We start from the raw sequence: 19,327 nt of genomic DNA on the forward strand, positions 1-19,327 counted from the left end.
TCTTTGTGGGGGAATAACCAAGGAAGATACACTTTTGAGCTTTGGGTTCAAATTTATGCCTTTGGACACTTGGAACATGTACATAACAGGTGCAGCCAAAGACACGAATAGGAATAGGAAAACAGTCATTGTCCGGATGAAGAAGATTGAAGGGAGACTTAAACCCCAAAACCCTGGATGGCATACGGTTTATAAGGTAGATAGCAGTAAGAATAGCATCACCCCAAAACCTGGTAGGAACATGTGAGGCAAATAAGATACTTCTTGCAACTTCAACAATATGCCTATTTTTCCTCTCAGCAACCCCATTCTGTTTTGGGGTCCTAGCACATGAGCTTTGATGAATAACCCCCATGTCAGATAGATAGCAGGATAGGTTTTTCTCAAAGTATTCTTTTGCATTGTCAGATCTGAAGATTTTAATCCTGGTATCAAACTAGGTTAGAACAAATTCATGGAATTGTCTTACAAGTCTTGGAACTTTATCACGGGATTTCATCAGGAATATCCAAGTGAACCGAGAAAAATCATCAATAAACAGGATAAAATATTTGTAGCCACCCATGGAGGGTAAGTGGTAAGGCCCCCACACATCAGAATGCAATATTAAAAGGAAAAGAAGATCTTTTATTGCTCAAAGGATAATTGTTTCTACAATGCTTTGACAATTCACAAGACTCGCAATGAAGACTGGACAAACTAATTCCCTTAAACAGTTCAGGGAATAGATGACTCAAGGCAGAAAAAGACAGATGACCAAAACGACGATGACACAACATAATCCGACTAACAGACTCTGAAGAGACAGATCCGAGAGCAACATTCCCAAGATGATCAGTGCATTGTCCCGGAGTATCAAGCAGGTATATTCCGTTCACCTCATGGCCACTCCCAATCACCTTCTGAGACTCCAGATCCTGAAAAACACGGTAGGAAGGAAAAAAGGTTACACAACAGTTTAGTGACTTGGTTAAACTACTCATAGACAACAGATTTGTATTTAGTTTAGGTACATTGAGGGCAGAAGGTAGGAACAAGGAATCCGTAGCCTTGATGGTTCCCTTACCAGAGATAGGGGCAAGTGAACCATCATCTAAAGTGATTTTATCACGTCTAGGAAGCAAGTCATATGAAACAAACAAGGTAGACAGATTGGTCATATGGTCAGAAGCTCTTAAGTCAATAATCCAAGGGATCTTGAGATTACCTGAAGTGGTAGCATGATTGGCAGAGGCCCTTATACCTGAATGAACAAATGCTGAAGCAGCAGAATTTCCTGAAGGGTTGGAAGGAGAGGTCACATCACTCAGCTGACTGATCATCTTCCCAAACTTTTCATATTCTGCTCTCATGGCTGCCAACTGTGCAGAAGCAGACATCTCTTCACTATCTGGCCCGGCAGCTACATTTGCACTTCCTGATCTTTTACTATCATGTTTTTTCTGAAACCGAATGGGAACAAGATTAGGATGTAATTTCCAGCACTTGTCTTTGGTGTGCTTCGGTTTCTTGTAGTACTCACATATAACTTCTTTCTTTCCTGTGCCACCAAAAGTTCCAGCATTCCCTTTAGGTTTAATCCCCATATTGGCAAAGTGATCATTAATATCAGCCCCTTGAACCTGGACAACCCTTCTGCTCTCTTCACTACTCACCAATGCATAAGCTTGTGACAAAGAGACACACTTATTGGAAAGAATATTTTGTTTTGTGATATCATATTCTGGGTTTAGTCCAGTTAAGAACTCAAATACCCTGTTCCTTTCAACCAATTTTCTGTAGGTTTCTGCATCATTGGTGGTGTCCCAAGTTACAGATTCTATTAGGTCAATCTTTTGCCATAGGGACTTCAGGGTTGAGAAATATACAGCAAGAGGTTTCTCCCCTTGCCTTAAATTCTTTACATCACTTCTTAATTTATATGCCCGGGCCACATTGAGTTTTTGGGAATAGGTTTCTGCAACACTGTCCCAAATTTCTTTTGCTGAATTCATCCATAGGTAGTGTTGGCTGATTTGTGGCTGCATTAAGTTCACAAGCCACCCAATGACAGTGTAATTTTCTTGCATCCACTTCTCGTAGGATGGATCATCTTCTGGAGGAGCCTTCTTACTCCAGGAAATGAACCCCCACTTTCCTCTACTACATACATGAATCTTTATTGATTGTGACCATGCCAGATAATTAGTTCCATCTAGTTTAATTGTGGTCACAGTCAATAAGGAATCACTTGGAGTCCCCTGAACCAGTCCATATTCAGCACCACTTTTGTTTTCAAACTCTGAGGAGTACATCATGTAAACACTCCAAATATGATTTCAGATGACTTTTACAAGTATACTGAATGAGGACAAGCAAGAACAGAGTTCAGCCGACCACAAGAAGGCAACACATTGAGTTTAGCCGACCACAAGAAGGCAATACACTGAGTTCAGCCGACCACAAGATGGCAATACACTGAGTTCAGCCTTCAAGAAGTAAACAGAAACTTCTAGGCACTCAGCCGAAGTACCTTTCCAAATCTGGACTTCAAGGTAAATACCACTTGGTATTGCTGAAATAGCCCTTTTTACAAACACAGTGTGGGCAATAGAGACAACCCCACTGTCAAAAAGAAAAAAGGCCTCAAGAACAGTTCGTACAGCCCCCAAAAACAGCCAAATATAAGTAACAATCCACAGCCTTGTTACACAGATGTTTCGGCAGTTTTGACAGTCCAAGGAGTGAAAACAGCCCAGAAATTTCTGGGTTAAACCAGATTCAATGGCAGCCGAAGGTAGTACAGAACAACCAGAGTTTTTGGACACTTCAACAGTCCAAACACAGCCGAGAGTAATACAGAACAACCAGAGATTTTCGGACACTTCAACAGTCCAAACACAGTCGAAAGTAATATAGAACAACCAGAAAACTGAGCACAACTTACAGTTTGAGCTTCAAAACAGAACCGAGTTGTTCCCCTTCCTTTTTTTTTCTCTGATTCTTCCTGGCCACCGAACCACTTCTCCAAGAGATTCTAGTCTTGGGCACTTCCAATGACCTCCAAGAATCAGGCGATACGAGCCTAAGCTTCCACCCCTAGAATATTGAAGTTCGGGTATGCTCTGATACCATGAAGAAAACTGAAGAGAGGAGAGCTTGAGAGTTCGGCAATGAGGGTCTGAGAATGAGAGTTTCGAACCTACTCTCTCTCAGCACCCTAACACTATTTTATTAAGATATATTTGAATAATTACAAAGAGGCACTTAGTTGGGCAAGAATTTACAAAGAACTTAATATAGATAGGATGGGCTCAGAATAAGGCCCATTACAGAAAAACATAAATAACAAGAAAGAATAAACAATCTATGGGCCATTTGGCCCATCTCTACAGCTAGGAAGGGATCTGTCAAGATTAGTGATTCCATTTTCCTTCCCTCTGTCCTTTATGTTCACAGATTGAGCACTAATTTTTTATCTGTTAGTAGTTTGGTTAAGAACCTGAACTGCTCAGTAATTTTTTCTCCTAATCATTGTATCTTGCAAGATCTGGATTCAAAGAGGACGATTGGGAGTGGTCGTGAAGTGAATGGAATCTACCTCTTGGATGTGCTTCCTCTTCATCAGAGTCATCATGTCAACAGGGATAGTGAGTCAGGGTCTGTGGGTCAAATTATGCTTTGGCATAATCGTTTGGGTCATTTGCCTTTTTCTTCTTTCAGTCTTTCGTTTCCAAAACTTTTTGAGTTTGTTAGTTTGTCAAGTCTGGAGTGTGAAGGTTGTCAACTTGGAAAGCATTGTAGACATTCATTTAAAACTAGTAATAAAAGGTGTTCTTCTTCTTTTGATGTTATTCATTCTGATGTGTGGGGACCTTTTCATGTTCCTTCTATGGGAGGTTATCGATATTTTCTCTTATTTTTGGATGATTTCTTATGATACTCTTGGATTTACTTGATGAGATCCCGCGATGAACTACCATCCTTGGTGAGGCAATTTCATCAGATAGTTCTAACACAGTTTGGAACAAGAATAAAGGTGTTCAAATCAAACAATGCAAGGGAATATTTTGAAAAACACCTTGCTTCATATCTGTTAGAATATGGTGTTGTCCATCAGTGCAGTTGTTCCTACAGTCCACAGCAGAATGGTGTTGCAGAAAGGAAGAACAGGCACATTGTTGAAATTGCAAGAAGCATGATGATCACATTTACAGTTCCAGTTCGGTTTTGGGGTGATGCAGTCCTTACAACAGTATATTTGATTAACAGGGTGCCCTCTCGTATACTTGGATTCAGCACCCCATTCAGTCTCCTTTTTCCTCAGGGTGTTTGGGCGTGCCTGCTTTGCACATATCCTTGGTCCTCACCGCTCGAAGCTTGATCCCAAGGCAAAGAAGTGTGTCTTCCTTGGATATGCAGAAAATCAGAAAGGGTACCGCTGCTATGATCCAGTCTCTGGGAGCCAGTATGTTACTATGGATGTCACCTTTTTTGAGTCCACATACTTCTCAAAGAATCCTTCTCAGGGGGAGTGTTTTGGGGAAGTGAGTCAGCAGTCTATTCTTCTCCCAGTTCCAGTCCCTTTGTCTACTCCTGTGCTTGACCCTCCTGTGTCACCTACCATACCACCTCCTTTGCATCCTGCTTCTCAGCATTACTCACGACAGAGACTTTACAGGGAGGTTGATTCCACTACAGCAGAACTCACATCACTTCTTGTTGGTTCCTTGGAGACTCTAGATTCAGCTAACATGGATTCAGGTATTTCTCTTGATCTCACTACTGTTTCAGTTCCCATTGATTCTATTAATCCTGTTACAGATAACCTGGATCTTCCTATTGCTCTCAGTAAAGGGAAGAGAAAGTGTACTGCTCATTGTATTTCACAGTACTTATCCTACAGTGGACTTTCTCCTTCTTATCGTGCTTTTCTTTCCTCTCTTGACTCTGTGTCTATACCCAAGGGTGTTAGTGAGTCTCTTTCCAAACTTGAGTGGAAGACAGCTATGCAAGAAGAGATGGAAACTCTAATTAAGAATCAGACATGGGACATTGTGGACTTACTAGAGGGCAAGGAGACTGTTGGATGCAAATGGGTTTACACAGTAAAGTATTAGGCAAATGGAAGTATAGAAAGGTACAAGGCTAGACTTGTTGCAAAAGGGTACACACAAACCTATGGAATTGATTACTTAGAGACCTGTGCACCAGTTGCAAAGATGACCTCTGTTCGGATACTTCTTTCTCTTGCTGCCACATACTCTTGGCCCCTGTTTTAACTTGATGTGAAGAATGCTTTTCTAAATGGAGATCTGCAAGAGGAAGTGTATATGGATCTTCTTGCTGGCTTCTATAGTGATGCTGAAAAGGGAAAGGCATGCAATCTTAAGAAGTCACTTTATGGCTTGAAACAATCTCCCAGAGCATGGTTTGACAGATTCAAAAAGGCCTTGATTGCTTTTGGCTACACTCAGAGTCAATCCGATCATACCTTGTTTGTGAAGCGAAGGGGATCTTTGGTGTTAGTCCTAATTGTTTATGTGGATGATATTGTTGTCACAGGGAATGACTTAAGTGAGATTGATTGTCTGAAAAAGAATCTATATAAAGAATTTGAAATTAAGGATCTTTGAGAACTAAGATACTTCTTACGTATTGAAGTTGCAATATCAAAATATGGAATTTTTATCTCTCAGATGAAGTATGTCTTGGATCTTCTTCAAGAAACAGGGAAGCTTGGAACGAAGGCAATCAGAAGGTGAGCCAGTAAAGGACATTAGGAGATATCAGATACTTGTGGGTCGGTTGCTATACTTGTGTATGACAAGACCAGACATTTCCTATGCATTAAGTGTGGTAAGTCAATACATGCATGCTCCACGAATTCAGCATTGGGAGGTTGTTGACCGGATTCTTGCTTATCTGAAGGGACACCCAGGCAGAGGCATATTGTTTATTGATCATGGACAGTTGAAACTAGAGTCTTATACAGATGCAGATTGGGCGGGATGCCTTGATGACAAGAGATCCACTTTAGGAGTACGCACCCTTGTTGGGGGTAACCTTGTCTCGTGGAAGAGTAAGAAACAAACAGTGGTGGCAAGACCAAGTGTTGAAGCTGAATACAGGGCCATGGCACATGGAGTTTCAGAACTTCTCTGGATCCGTTCCCTATTAAGAGAAATTGGTGTACAGGCAGAAGAACCTATGATGTTGTACTGTGATAACCAGGCAGCAATTAACATTGCCCATAACCCAATCCAGCATGACTGAACTAACCACATTGAAGTGGATAGACATTTTATCAGAGAAAGAGTGACTTCTGGGGAAGTTTGTCTTTCATACATTGCTTCTAATCTACAGCTCGCTGAAGTTCTCACAAAAGGTGTTGCAAGGAACAAGCTGGAGCATGATCTACGCAAATTGGGAATGTGTGACATTTACTCTCAACTTGAGGGGGAGTGTTGAGTTGGGCTAGTTTTCTAGTTATTGGGCCCAGTTGTTTTTTATTCTTATTTTAAGTTATTAAGTTAGGAAGTTGTTGGGCCTTAGGCCCATTAGTTTATGTTTTTAAGTTGTGACTGTTCAGCTACTTTAGTAGCCGCCCTACTAAGGGCATTCTTGTAATATCTCATTCTTTAAGTTAAGTATAAATTATAATGAGGGGTTGGCGGCCAGAGCTAATTCAATTCTGGTTGACTTCCTACTCCTTTTTTCTCCTCTTTTCTTCTCTTCACAAGGAAGTCGTCTAAATCTGCAATCAGTAATTTCTACTATCATTCATTAATTTCTCCACTTCATTCATTTTTTTCTTTCTTTTTCCACCCCTTTTTTTCCTGGATTTTTTTTGAACAATCTCCTCATCAGTTTTCTCTAGATTAAGACCCATTTTATTGGCAAAATTCATCAGCTGGTCCTCTTCCACATGCATCTTCCCTCCTGCAAAAACATCCTCCTGCCCACTACATCTTTCCTTTTCTTTCATCGAATTAGTGCCATCCTTCCTCATATCCCTTTCTTCTCTACCCTTCTCTCCCTCCTCTCTAATCTCTTCATTCCTCATATTTCCCTCGGGAGAAACTCCATCCCTCCTACAAACAGACTTTGGAACCCTAGCTGGAAGTTCCCTTTCCACACTTTCAACACAGTTATTCAAATCAATGGGCTTAATCATAGTAGGAACAGGGATTGGGCCATCTGCAAGAGAGCTAACAGAAGAATCGGTAGCAAAACCGAAAACACGAGATTTACGAGCTGGAAGTCCCCTTTTTTTCCTGGCTTTGTTTCAGTGACCAAACCACCTTGACTCGGGCCTAGGTTGCAGGCATCAGGGTAATCTGTTTGGGGAAGACCCATGGCTTTGGTAACCTGATCAGAATTTGGAGTTGCACCCCTTGGAGGTGTTTCCTTCGAAGCTTTACAGATCTCCTGCTTAGTCACCATCTGAATGTCCTGCTTTAGCCGTCAACAAGAGTGGGATTTCCTAACTGAGAGGCCACAGGAAGGACCTTGCTGTTTGTGGATGTGGTTTAAGGCATTCTGAAAGCCTAAGCTTTGTTGGCACTCTTCATCCTCACAAGACTTCTACAGAGGTTTGTCAAAGGAAGACCTCTCTACAATCTTAGTTTCACTGAGTTTGTCTGCTGCAAACAAGGCACCAATGCGATAATCCTCTTCAATGTCCAAACAGATTTGTATTGTCCCATCCACACTCCCAATACTGGATTCTTCATCAGAGGAGCACTCTTCCTCAGAATCACCGGAATCAATCCACCGCCCATCATCCTCTTCATCGCCTTGAACCTCTTTTGATCTAGCATACCTGGGATTAGGCTTATCTTGTTGAGAAGGGAGGCATCTCGCCCACTGTAAATTCAGCAGCCCCCTTTGACCGCTTCTGTTAGGGATCAATGGGGACGATGATACACCCAAATTAGCATCCTCCATTGATCCACCACCTTGTTCTACACGTGACATTTAAGTTGTCACGTGCGTTTTCCTTGAAGCTCGGCCCGACCACTTGGTTCAGCCCCGGTCTCGAGTTTTTATTTCCCAAAAACTCCCCCTTTAAAATGTCCATGCAGGATGCAGGTCCCTCCCTTTGAAATTCAAACTTATTTGAAAGCCCGATAAATAAAGGTAAATTGGAGCCTAAATTAATCAAGCCCAACGATTTGGTTTTCTTTGGGGGAAAACCAAGTTTGATGCCTGAAGCTTCCAGTCTTGTTGCTCGACGTGGCCTTTGTCTTGCCACGTGAACATCGTCTTCTCTCCTTGCACCCTCCTAGAGCGTCGATTCAACTTCCGACACAACCCATACTTGTCTCCACCTTCCATTGGAGAACACTTCAAGCATTCTTGGTATCTTCTCCAGCTTAGCATTTCGAATTCGTAAGGTTGCTGCATGAAGGTCAGAGAGATTCACCTCTTGTAAAGAACCGCCGCACAGTGTAGCAATCTAGAGGAAAACCTCCTCTGCCCAACGATTGAACGGAAGTCCCAGTACTTTCAGACTGATAGTACCACCATCGACCTCCACCTCATTGTAGGAAGGGTAACGTGGAGAAAGTCCAGGGCCCACTATCTGACAGAGCAGGTAAGTGGAATAATTGCCTCACAGGTGATTGTCGTTAAGTACACGTGGTGGTGCAGGTTGGGTGCATGCCATCTGATGTTAGACCAGCTCGGTAGAGTGTACTTCTTTTATTCACAGCTCAGCTCAGATACCAGGCTGGTCCTTGTTTGGGTGTCATCAGGGCACCTCAGGCCAAGCCGTTATTGGAGACGTCCGAGGTGCTGCCAAGTCTTCCGGTGTCGCCACGTGTCTCGATCTCATTGGGGGTCAGTTCGAACCTCATCAGTTTTATATGCAAATGATTTTTCAAGTGAGTAGAATCATCTTCACTGGCTTCTTTTTTTTAATCTTCACTGGCTTCTTAGCCCTTAGGCATATTCAACCTAAGGCAGGTCTCTAAGGGGGACATTTTGTTATGGAGCTTATAGAGCATAACTCAGGGGAAGAGGGGAAAATCATGTGGTTGTGTTTAGAAGGCTTTTGGGGAATTTTTGGAAATTTTCTCATCTATTCTGACAATCATTGTTCTTGTAACAGTCATGATGGACAAACTTTCTTTCATTAGTTCTAATTTCTAAACAAAAGAAAAGGAAAAGGAAGAGTTACCATCATTGGAATAGACTATTTTTCAATAAGTTTGGTTAGTTATCTCATCTACTTAATGATTTGAACATAATCTTCAATGGGATAGAAACCATCTTATTGACCTCATTTCCGCTTTTCTTGCATTCTTTTGTTTAGAATCATGATTTTTAAACATTGATAAAAAAATGTGATTTTTAAACTACAGCCAATGCTTTATTGATAGTTGATACAGCTTACTGCTTACCCAAAAAAAATATGCTTTAATGATACAACTCAACTCAGCTTTAATGCTTAATTCCAATTATTTGGGGTAGGGTACATGGATCTTTTGCTGCCATTGTGCTCTATCAAAAGCCATGTTTTCTGTCAAGTTGTAAGTCCAAATCAATATTTTTCCACTTCAAGCTACCTTTTCTTTTGTCTTCCTCTGGCTCTTTTAGAGTCTTCTATTCACACCATGTCACTCAATGGTGCCGTCATTGGTCATCTATGAACATGACTAAACTATTGACTTAATTCTGTCACTAATTGGAACTATTCCCAAGTCCTCTCTAAGAGACTCATTTCTGTTCTGTCCTTTCTAGTCTTGCCACCTGTCCATCTCAACATCCTCATCTCAGCTATGCACATAATTGTTGAACATGTTTTTCCTTGATTGCCCAGTACTTTGTTCCTTATAGCTATGCTTGTCTTATGACTATCTTACAGAAATTTCTATTTGCTCCATATTTTTTAATGACAACAATGTAAATTCTGAAGGAGTTCTTCCACATCCTTTTTCTTTTGAAGGGTAAAAATGGAATTTTTTTTATTGTAACTGGAAGTCTTGAATCTAACACGACAACAATGTTATTATGTTACTAATAAAAAAAAAATGATATGATAACCAGAAGGTGCTGCCTGGAAAAGTGTGGGGAGGGGGAGGAGGTGAAGTAATATTCTTTTGTCAACGTTTATTCCATAATAGTGATATTATGAGTTAAAGCATGACTACTTTTGTGTTCCTAGAATTGTACTGCCTTGTCTATTAAACTTGGGGCAGGTTAAATTATTTGAATTCAATTTCTATCTCATCAGCTCTGGGAAGTGGACTGTAGCTTCATCTTCACTTCTGAACTACATATAATGTGTCTTATGATATTTATTGAAACTTTTTTGTGCAGGGAGAATTCCTTTTGCTTTTCTAGAAGATATTCATCAAAGATTTGCGAGGACTTATGGCCGTGCTGTTCATACAGCTCTTGCTTATTCCATGAATGACGAATTTTCAAGGGTTTTGAGTCAACAAATGGATTATTATTCAAATGACCCTAATGCAGATAGGATAAACCGGTTGAAAGGTGAAATGAGTCAGGTAGATTTTTAAATGCTATGGGAATGTATATGTCTCGGTTGCTATTTCACTTCAATTCTTTTTTTTTTCTCAACTTTCAAGAAGTCCTTTTTCTTATTTTGGCTTCTTCAGTTTGTTTAGTTCTTTCTTTCCATATTAGATTCTCATGAGTACTTGTGTTGAATGGTCGGATATGGATGCTAGTTAGTTGTAGGGTGCAACTTGGGTCAGGCCAACTGGAACTCTACTCAAAAATAGGGGCAGGATGGATTGAGTTGAAAATTGGGTTAGGTTAGGGTTGGAAAAAACCACCATGATTCATATTTGGTTGGGTTATTGGGAGGGGTGGATATGGACCTAACCTTGGCATATATACATATAACACACACACACACACACACATTTTGCATGTGGCAAAGGAGAAGAGAGGACAGCAATAGAGGGTGTTATTCATAAGACACTACCTACATAATGATAACTTTTCCTTCGAAAGAATTTTGATTGAATGGCTCAATGCCTTTTCTTTCTGATTTCATTGAATATATAGCTGAATATACAGTAATTTAATAAGGCATGATTTACACTGATTTACAGAGATTTAAGGCTGATTTATCTCTACCTACAGCTATACAATCTACTTACGGAAAGATAATATGAATACAAAATAAATAGGCTGTACAAAATAAATGTTTGCTTTATATGACAACATCCCCCCTCAAATTGATGCTGGCTGATCAAGAAGCATCAATTTGCCAATAAGAAATTTATGGTGCTGTCGAGTAAGAGACTTGGTAAACACATCGGCAATTTGCAAAGCTGTGGAAACATGTGGAAGAGAAATAACTTGAGCATTTATAGCATCTCAAATATAATGACAGTCAACTTCAATGTGCTTAGTGCATTCATGGTAGACTGGATTAGTAGCAATTTGAATAGCACTGGTATTATCTGCATGTAGCGGAGTGGGATTAGATTGAGGAAATCCAATCTCAGTCAATAATCCTCGAAGCCAAGTAATCTCAGAGCAGGCAGCAGACATAGCCCGATATTTAGATTTAGTAGAAGATTTAGAGACCCGATCTTGTTTCTTACTCTTCCACGATATCAAAGAATCCCCAAGAAACATACACCAACCTGTAACAGAGCGACGAGTATTTGGGCAACCAGCCCAGTCGGCATCGCTTAAAGCACTATGGCGCAGAGAAGACCCAGTGGGAAAAAATAAACCACGACATGGAGTACCCCGAAGATATCTTATGATGCGACGAACTGCAGCCAAGTGAAGATGACGGGGAGAGTGCATAAATTGACTAACTTGTTGGACAGCAAAGGAGATGTCAGATCTGGTAATAGTCAGGTAGTTTAAGCTACCCACTAATTGTCGATACAAAGATGGATCAGAAAGTAGTTCTCCCTCATCCGAGTGGTACTTGACATTCACTTCGAGAGGAGTATCAACCAATGAAGAATCCTGAAGACCAGCCAATGCAACTAAATCTTGAGTATATTTATGCTGATTGAGAAATATACCAGAGAAGTTAGATTGAACTTCCAATCCCAAGAAATCTGTAAGGTGGTCAAGATCCTTCATATGAAAGAACTCTCGAAGACGCTGCTGAAGCTGAGTAATCAATAAAGAATCCGTTCCTATTATAACTATGTCATCAACATAGACCAAAAGGACAATTCCAGTAGAAGTTTTATGAAGGAATAGAGAAGAGTCATATTGACTTTGCACAAACTTAAACTGTAGCAAGGTAGATCTGAACTTCTCAAACCATGCACGGGGAGCTTGTTTTAAGCCATACAATGAGCGGTTCAACTTACAAACTTCCAAAGTAGAAGAGGAGAACAAACCAGGAGGAGGTGTCATGTAGATATCTTCTTTGAGATCACCATGGAGAAAAGCATTTTTGACATCCATTTTTTTAAGTGGCCAACCCTGTGAAGCAGCAATGGCAAGAATTGTTCACACAGTAGTCATTTTAGCCACAGGAGCATATGTCTCCTCATAGTCCACCCCATACTTTTGTCGATTACCAAGAGCAACCAACCTAGTTTTATAGCGCTCTAGAGTCCCATCAGAGCGAAGTTTCACTGAGTAAACCCACTTACACCCAATAAGTTTAACTTTGGGTGGACATGGAACAATATCCCATGTATGATTATCCTGAAGAGCTCGAAGTTCTTCTTGCATTGCTTGTTGCCAACACTCATGCTTAACTGCCTGGGAGTAAGAAGATGGAACCGAAACAGAGGATAAAGCAACACTAAAGGATGTATGATAGGAGCCATACCAATTAGGAGGACGGGAGACTCTAGTGGAGCGTCTCAAGATAGCTGGAGCAGGATCAGGTGACAGATCTGGAGTCGGAAGGGGCGGTGGTGAATGACGTCGTTCATACACATATCCAGGCTTGAATCGTTCAGGAGAAGAAGACGATTCATCAAAGCTAGGAAGAATAGCAATATCGGAGAATGACTGATCACAAGTTGGAAAGAAAAACTGATTTTCAAAGAAAACAACATTGCAAGAAACACGAAGCTTCTTAGAAGAGGAATCATAACAAACAAAACCTTTATGATTTGTACTATATCCCATAAATCCACATTTAACAGATTGAGTAGAAAGTTTATGACGTTCAAGAGGAGGCAAATGAATGAAACAAACACAACCAAATGTATGTAAATGCCCATATTGAGGATGTTGTTGATAAAGACAAAAATAAGGAGACTCAAGGTTTAGAGTTTGAGAAGGCAGTCTATTAATAAGATAAACTGCTGTAGATAAAGCTTCTACCCAGAACTGAGGAGGAACGGAAGACTCAAGTAGCAAAGTACGAGCAACTTCTGAGAGATGACGATTCTTTCTCTCTGCCACACCATTTTGTTGAGGTGTGTGTGGACAAGAACATTGTGAGAGAATACCTTTTTCATTTAAAAAATCATGAAGTACATGAGACATGTATTCTTCACCAGAACCAAATCGAAGAACTTTAATGACAGTAGAAAATTGAGTTTCAACATGCGCAACAAAAGTCTTAAAGACCGAAAAAACATCAGATTTGGAACGAAGAAAATAAATCCAAGTAAATCAACTATAGTCATCAATAAATGTCACAAAATACTTATAATGTGCATGAGAGATAATAGGTGTAATCCCCCATACATCACTATGAATAATATCAAAGCATTTATCTGCACGACTACCGGGAAGAGGAAAAGGAAGAATTTTACTTTTTCTCAATTTACAAGTTGAACAATCAAAAGAAAGGCTTGAAATTTTATCATTATTGCCTAATAAACCAGAATTCAACAAATAAGACAATATAGTAGAATTGGGGTGTCCCAAACGTTTATGCCACACCTCATTTTTATTACTAATAGCAGAACATGCAAAAGAAATATTACTAGGAATGGAAATGTGCAGAGGAAATAAACGTCCGACTTTAGGCCCCTTCGCGATCACCGTCCCCGATTCCTGATCCTGCACACAACAACCATTATGAGAAAATGGACATTATAGTTATTTTCTACTAATTGGCCAACTGAAAGAAGATTATCAGAAAGTCCAGGTGATATAAGAGCATTGTTGAAAACCGGAGTAATATCACCAACACCAGTAATGGGCAAATGATTTCCATTAGCAACTTGAATATTTTCTGAACCATGATAGGACCGGACATTTTGTAGCAAATTAGCAGAATTAGTCATGTGATTTGATGCGGCAGAATCAACAAGCCAAGACTTAGATAAAGAATTACCATTACCTTGGAGTCTCAGAGCTGAGAGGGCTGAAATTATCATTTGTTGCACCATTTCAGGAGTAAGAACAGTGGATTGAGCATTTTGATTGACTGCTGACATAGTTGAGGGCCCAGTTTGAATCTGATCCGTAGAAGAATTTCCGACTGTTACTTGAAAAGCAGTGTTTTGACGATTTTGAGGGCGAGTTAAACAATCTTTGATGATGTGCCCATGCTTTTTGCAATAATTGCAAAATTTCTGGGTACAATTTGCTGCAATATGCCCATAATTCTTGCAACTAAAACACTAAACCTTACTCATATCTTTACCCTTGCTTTTTCCGTGAACCGAAAATGCCATGTGTGTTGTAGTCATTTTCTCCTGTTCAAGAGTGGTTTGTGTAAGAAGACGTTCCTCACGAAGCAATTCACTGAAACACACATCCAAGGTAGGAGGAGGATGACGATTCATCAAATTAGAACGAGCATTTTCAAAATCTGAACGTAGCTTCATCAGAAACTGATCACGCTTGCTAATTTCATAAACAACCAATACATCAGCAAGAGAAACTTTAGACACTGCAGCACACACTATATCAGAAAATTCAGCCCATAAATTTTGAAAACCAGAATAGTAATCTTGAATAGAGAGACTCCCTTGTGTATAATCTGCAATTTCACACTCCAATTGAAATCTCCTGGCTGAATTTGTTTGATTATAAACCTTTTTCAAATATTCCCACATGGTTTGAGCACTTCTATAGGGGCGTAAATTAAGAACAATTTTAGAATCACATGACCCGGTAATCCTAGACATCACCCTAGCATCTTTGATTTTCCATTCAGCTAATTTAGTAGCATCTGCTGGAGCTGGAGTAGTACCATCAATATATCCCCATAACTCTTTTCCAGTAACATATAAACAGAATTGAAATTCCCATGCCGAATAATTTTTTCCCGTAAATTTAACACAAAATTCAGAGTGGTTACCAGCCATTTTCAGCAGAAAACAAGACAAATATAGAGAAATAAACAACCCAAAATATGACCGGAAAGAAATTACCAAAATATGTGAGCTTTCTGAAGAAAATCACCCAGATGGAACTTGCAATCTATGGCGGCCTGAAGTTCCAATGTCACCCAAGAATAACCAGAAATTCCAAAACTCTAAGACAATGGCTCTGATACCATGATAACTTTTCCTTCGAAAGAATTTTGATTGAATGGCTCAATGCCTTATCTTTCTGATTTCATTGAATATATAGCTGAATATACAGTAATTTAAGGCCTGATTTACACTGATTTACAGAGATTTAAGGCTGATTTATCTCTACCTACAACTATACAATCTACTTACGGAAAGATAATATGAATACAAAATAAATAGGCTGTACAAAATAAATGTTTGCTTTATATGGTGTTTGCTTTATATGGCAACACATAATTATCCATATATTAAATGTGTATGTAATGTGCTTATTTGCATTTGTCTGGTTGTGCACATTTGTTTATGTTTTTATGAATCTGGTGTCTAAGGTCCCAAACTCCCAATATAATTTCATGATCGGGTTAGGTTAGGGTTAAGAATGTTGGGTTGGATTAGGTTTCAAGGTTTAACACATGGGTTGGGTGAGAGTTGATTCTTCCAGAATTTGAGCAAGGTAACGGATCAGATTTGGTGGAAAATTTTTGGGATGTCCCAGATTGTAATTTTTTTCATTTTAATGAAAATTTTCTTTACTCTTAAAAAACCAGAGTTGATCTCACTCCCACCCAACCTGGCCAAAGCACATACCTGGTTATTTTATTTAATCCAAACGTTTATCCCCCTCTCCTAATGAATAAATAATAAAAGAAAAAGATGGGAAAATCCAAAGTTATTTTTCTTTTGTTAGAACTACGAAAATTTTATGATTTGTTACCTAGCATCCAGAACCTTACCTAGAGGCTAGAGTCAGCTCAAATCATTTCCCTATCAAGCTAGGTCCTGAAACCTTCTTAAGTGGCCCCACGCCATTTTGACTTGAAAACATGTGGCTCACCCACCTGGACTTTGTAAGGAAAGTAGAAACATGGTGGAAGGAGGACTTGGGTGATGTGAGTTGGAAAAGTGTAAAGTTTCATAAGAAGTTGAAGAGGTTGAGAGAAAAAATCAAGGAGTGGAATAGGGACCATTTTGGAAGACTAGAGAAGAAAATGATCAATCTTGTGTCCAGCATAGGGGAATTAGATAAGGAAGTATAGGGGACTATTGTTGATTATGAAAGAACCATGAGGTGAAAATTAAAGAGAGAGTTGGAAGAAGCCTTACTAAGAGAAGAAATCAGCTGGAAACAGAAATCTAGGTGCAAGTGGTTAAAAGAAGGGGATGGTAATACAAAATAGTTTCATGCTTTGGCAAATGGGAGAAAGAGGAAGAACTATGTGGCTAAATTGGAGATAGAAGGGCAGGAGATAACCAATCAAAGTGAGATTGCTAGGAGATTTGACCACTTCAAATCCATCTTTATAAGACCTTTGATTGACTGAGTGGATATGGAGGATTTTTATTAGTGGGCCAGATAGCTTCACTATGGTCTCCTAACAGGATTGCTAGCAAGTTGTGAAACGTGATCTAGTTGAGGTGTTCATTGAATTTGCGGAGAAGGAATTCATTAGTCTAGGGAAAAATGTGACCTTTACCTTAATCAATCAGCAACAAGGGGCTTTTGTAAAAGGGAGAAAAATAGCTGACCAAATCCTCATCACGTATGACTATGTGGAAGAAATGAAAAAATCTAAGAAAAAAGGCTTCATATTGTAAGCTGGACCTTGACAAATCTTATGATCTTGTGGATTGGATGCTCTTAATTAAGGTAATGAAATCTTGTGGATTTGGGGAGAGATGGTGTAATTGGATCTTTGGATGTGTTAAGACTTGTCATTACTCAATTCTTCTCAATGGGATTGTGAGAGACTTCTTTCCAGCTCGTATAGGTTTAAGGTAGGGAGACCCCTTTTCACACCTTTCCTCTTCACCCTAGTTGCAGAGGTCTTGATTAGAATGGTTTATAAGGCTGAAAGGGAGAATAGAATTAATGGTTGGAAGGTTGGAAGGGATAGGTTACCAATTACTCACTTACAGTTTGCAGATGATATTATAATCTTCTGTGAAGGGAGAGATCAACTTTTGGCGAGGAATCTGAAGGACTTGGTGAGGAATTTTGAACTTGCCTCCAATCTTAAAATTAATCTTGAGAAGAGCTACATCACGGGACTTAATATGGAAGAAGGAGACCTTACAGTTGTTGCAAATGTCCTAGATTGCTCCATCTCAAGTTGGCCTATGACCTACTTAGGGCTTCCCCTAGGTGCAAATCCTAGAGAGAGTAGATTTATGAGTCTAATCTTTGAGAGGTGTGCTAAGAGACTAGCAACCTGGAAAAGGAATTACATCTCACTTGGGGGTAGGATTACTTTAATTAAGTCCACGCTTGCTAATCTACCAATCTACTACTTGTCGGTCTTTAGGATCCCTAAAATGGAAATAAATAAGATAGATAAATTAATGAGGGACTTTTTGTGGGAATCGAGAGAAGGTAAAAAAGACCACTTGGTTAATTGGAAGACTGTGAGCAGAAGCCTAGAAGTAGGAGGCGTAGGAATTGGGAATGTGGATAAAAAGAATTTTCCATTGCTAGGAAAATGGTTAATTGGTTATGGAGATGGCCATGGGAACAAGACAGACTCTAGTATAAAGTAATAGTCAGTATTCATGGTAGGTTGGGGAATGGCTGGGATGCAGGTGTCTCTAACTGGGCTACATTAGTGTTTCCGTGGAAGACAATTCATGGTATTCTTCCCACTCTCTTCTAGTTTGTCAGGTATGATGCTTGTTCAGGGGATCCTATTAAATTTTGGGAGGATGTCTGGATTGGGTCTTACCCTCTAAAGGACCTCTTCCCATCCTTGTACTCAGTTTCTTTGTACAAAAACGAATGTATTTCTAAATTCATTGTTCCCCATGTTCACCCAGTGGATCCTAATTGGGACTTTGGCTTTCGTAGATGGTTAAGGGATGATGAAATGAGGGCTTGTCTGTATTTGCCTCAAATACTTCAAAGTGTGTGTCTTGATCCTAATAAGTCAAACAAGCATTTCTGGGCCCCTCACCCTAAGGATTTGTTTTCTTGTGCTTCCTTCTTCAAGTCTCTTTGTAATTTTTTGCCCTCTCTTTGATTCCCTTGATAGAGTTCTAGTGCAAATCCATTCCCCCTAAAATAAGAGCTTTTTGTTGGGAAGTAATTCATGGGAAACCCAATTTATGTCTCTCTCCAAATTGGTGTGTTTTGTGTAGCTCTGATAATGAGAATTGCTCTCACTTATTGATTTCTTGCTCTTTTTTTTGTAGATATATGGAATTGGTTTTTTTTCTTTGTTTGGGTGCAGGTGTTCCTTACGAGCAGAGGCTAACTTGCTGTTTGATCCTTCTACGCTTACTTGGGAAGAGAGGAATGTGAGAATTTTCTCTGAGAAGGAAAGAAGCAAGGAAGAAATAAGGAATTGTGTGATGTTTAGAGTGATCCATTGGATCAAATCTTTGGACCTATTTTCTTAAATTTCTCATGATGACTTATGGAGAAATTAGGGAGTTGCAAGAAGCTCTTCCAGAAAGGAAAGAATAAACGTTGAATGGCTGCCCCCACCTCAAGACTATGCGAAACTGAATTTTAATGGGAGTAGTAGGGGAATCCAAGATCTGCTAGTATAGGAGGGGTTGTGAGATACATGGAAGGCAAACTAATAGCCTTGTTTTCTAGCCCACTAGGGATTGGGGGCTCTCTCAAGGCAGAATTTCTTGCAACCTTACAAGGAGCACAAGTTGCTAATGAACTGAACATAACCAATTTGGTGATTGAAGGGGACTCAAAATTGGTGGTGGGTTAGTTAAAGGATCCAAAGTCTGTGATATGGACCATATGGTGCTACAGGGATGAGTTAAAAAAGTTTTTATGGATCACCAAGAATACGAATTTGAGGATACAATGGGTGAGGAGATCGGCAAGCGGTTTAGTTGATACTCTAGCCAAGCAAGGGGTGAATAGAGAATCTTTGTTTTGGGCTCAC

The 19,327-nt window shown here is 39.8% G+C and overlaps 1 protein-coding gene across 1 annotated transcript in view; it reads left to right on the forward strand.

Annotated features, from left to right (window-relative positions):
• The window catches only part of LOC104586135 (vesicle-associated membrane protein 711-like), a 34,946-nt gene that overhangs the window by 10,411 nt on the left and 5,208 nt on the right, over window positions 1–19,327 (forward strand). Inside the window, exon 2 of the mRNA XM_010243279.3 lies at window positions 10,306–10,496. Coding sequence (XP_010241581.1) covers window positions 10,306–10,496 — 191 coding nt within the window. The remainder of the gene's footprint in view (window positions 1–10,305; window positions 10,497–19,327) is intronic.

Source organism: Nelumbo nucifera, chromosome 2 (genome assembly GCF_055504915.1).
Source record: "Nelumbo nucifera cultivar China Antique chromosome 2, China Antique-T2T, whole genome shotgun sequence".
In the NCBI taxonomy this organism is placed as follows: Eukaryota; Viridiplantae; Streptophyta; class Magnoliopsida; order Proteales; family Nelumbonaceae; genus Nelumbo; species Nelumbo nucifera.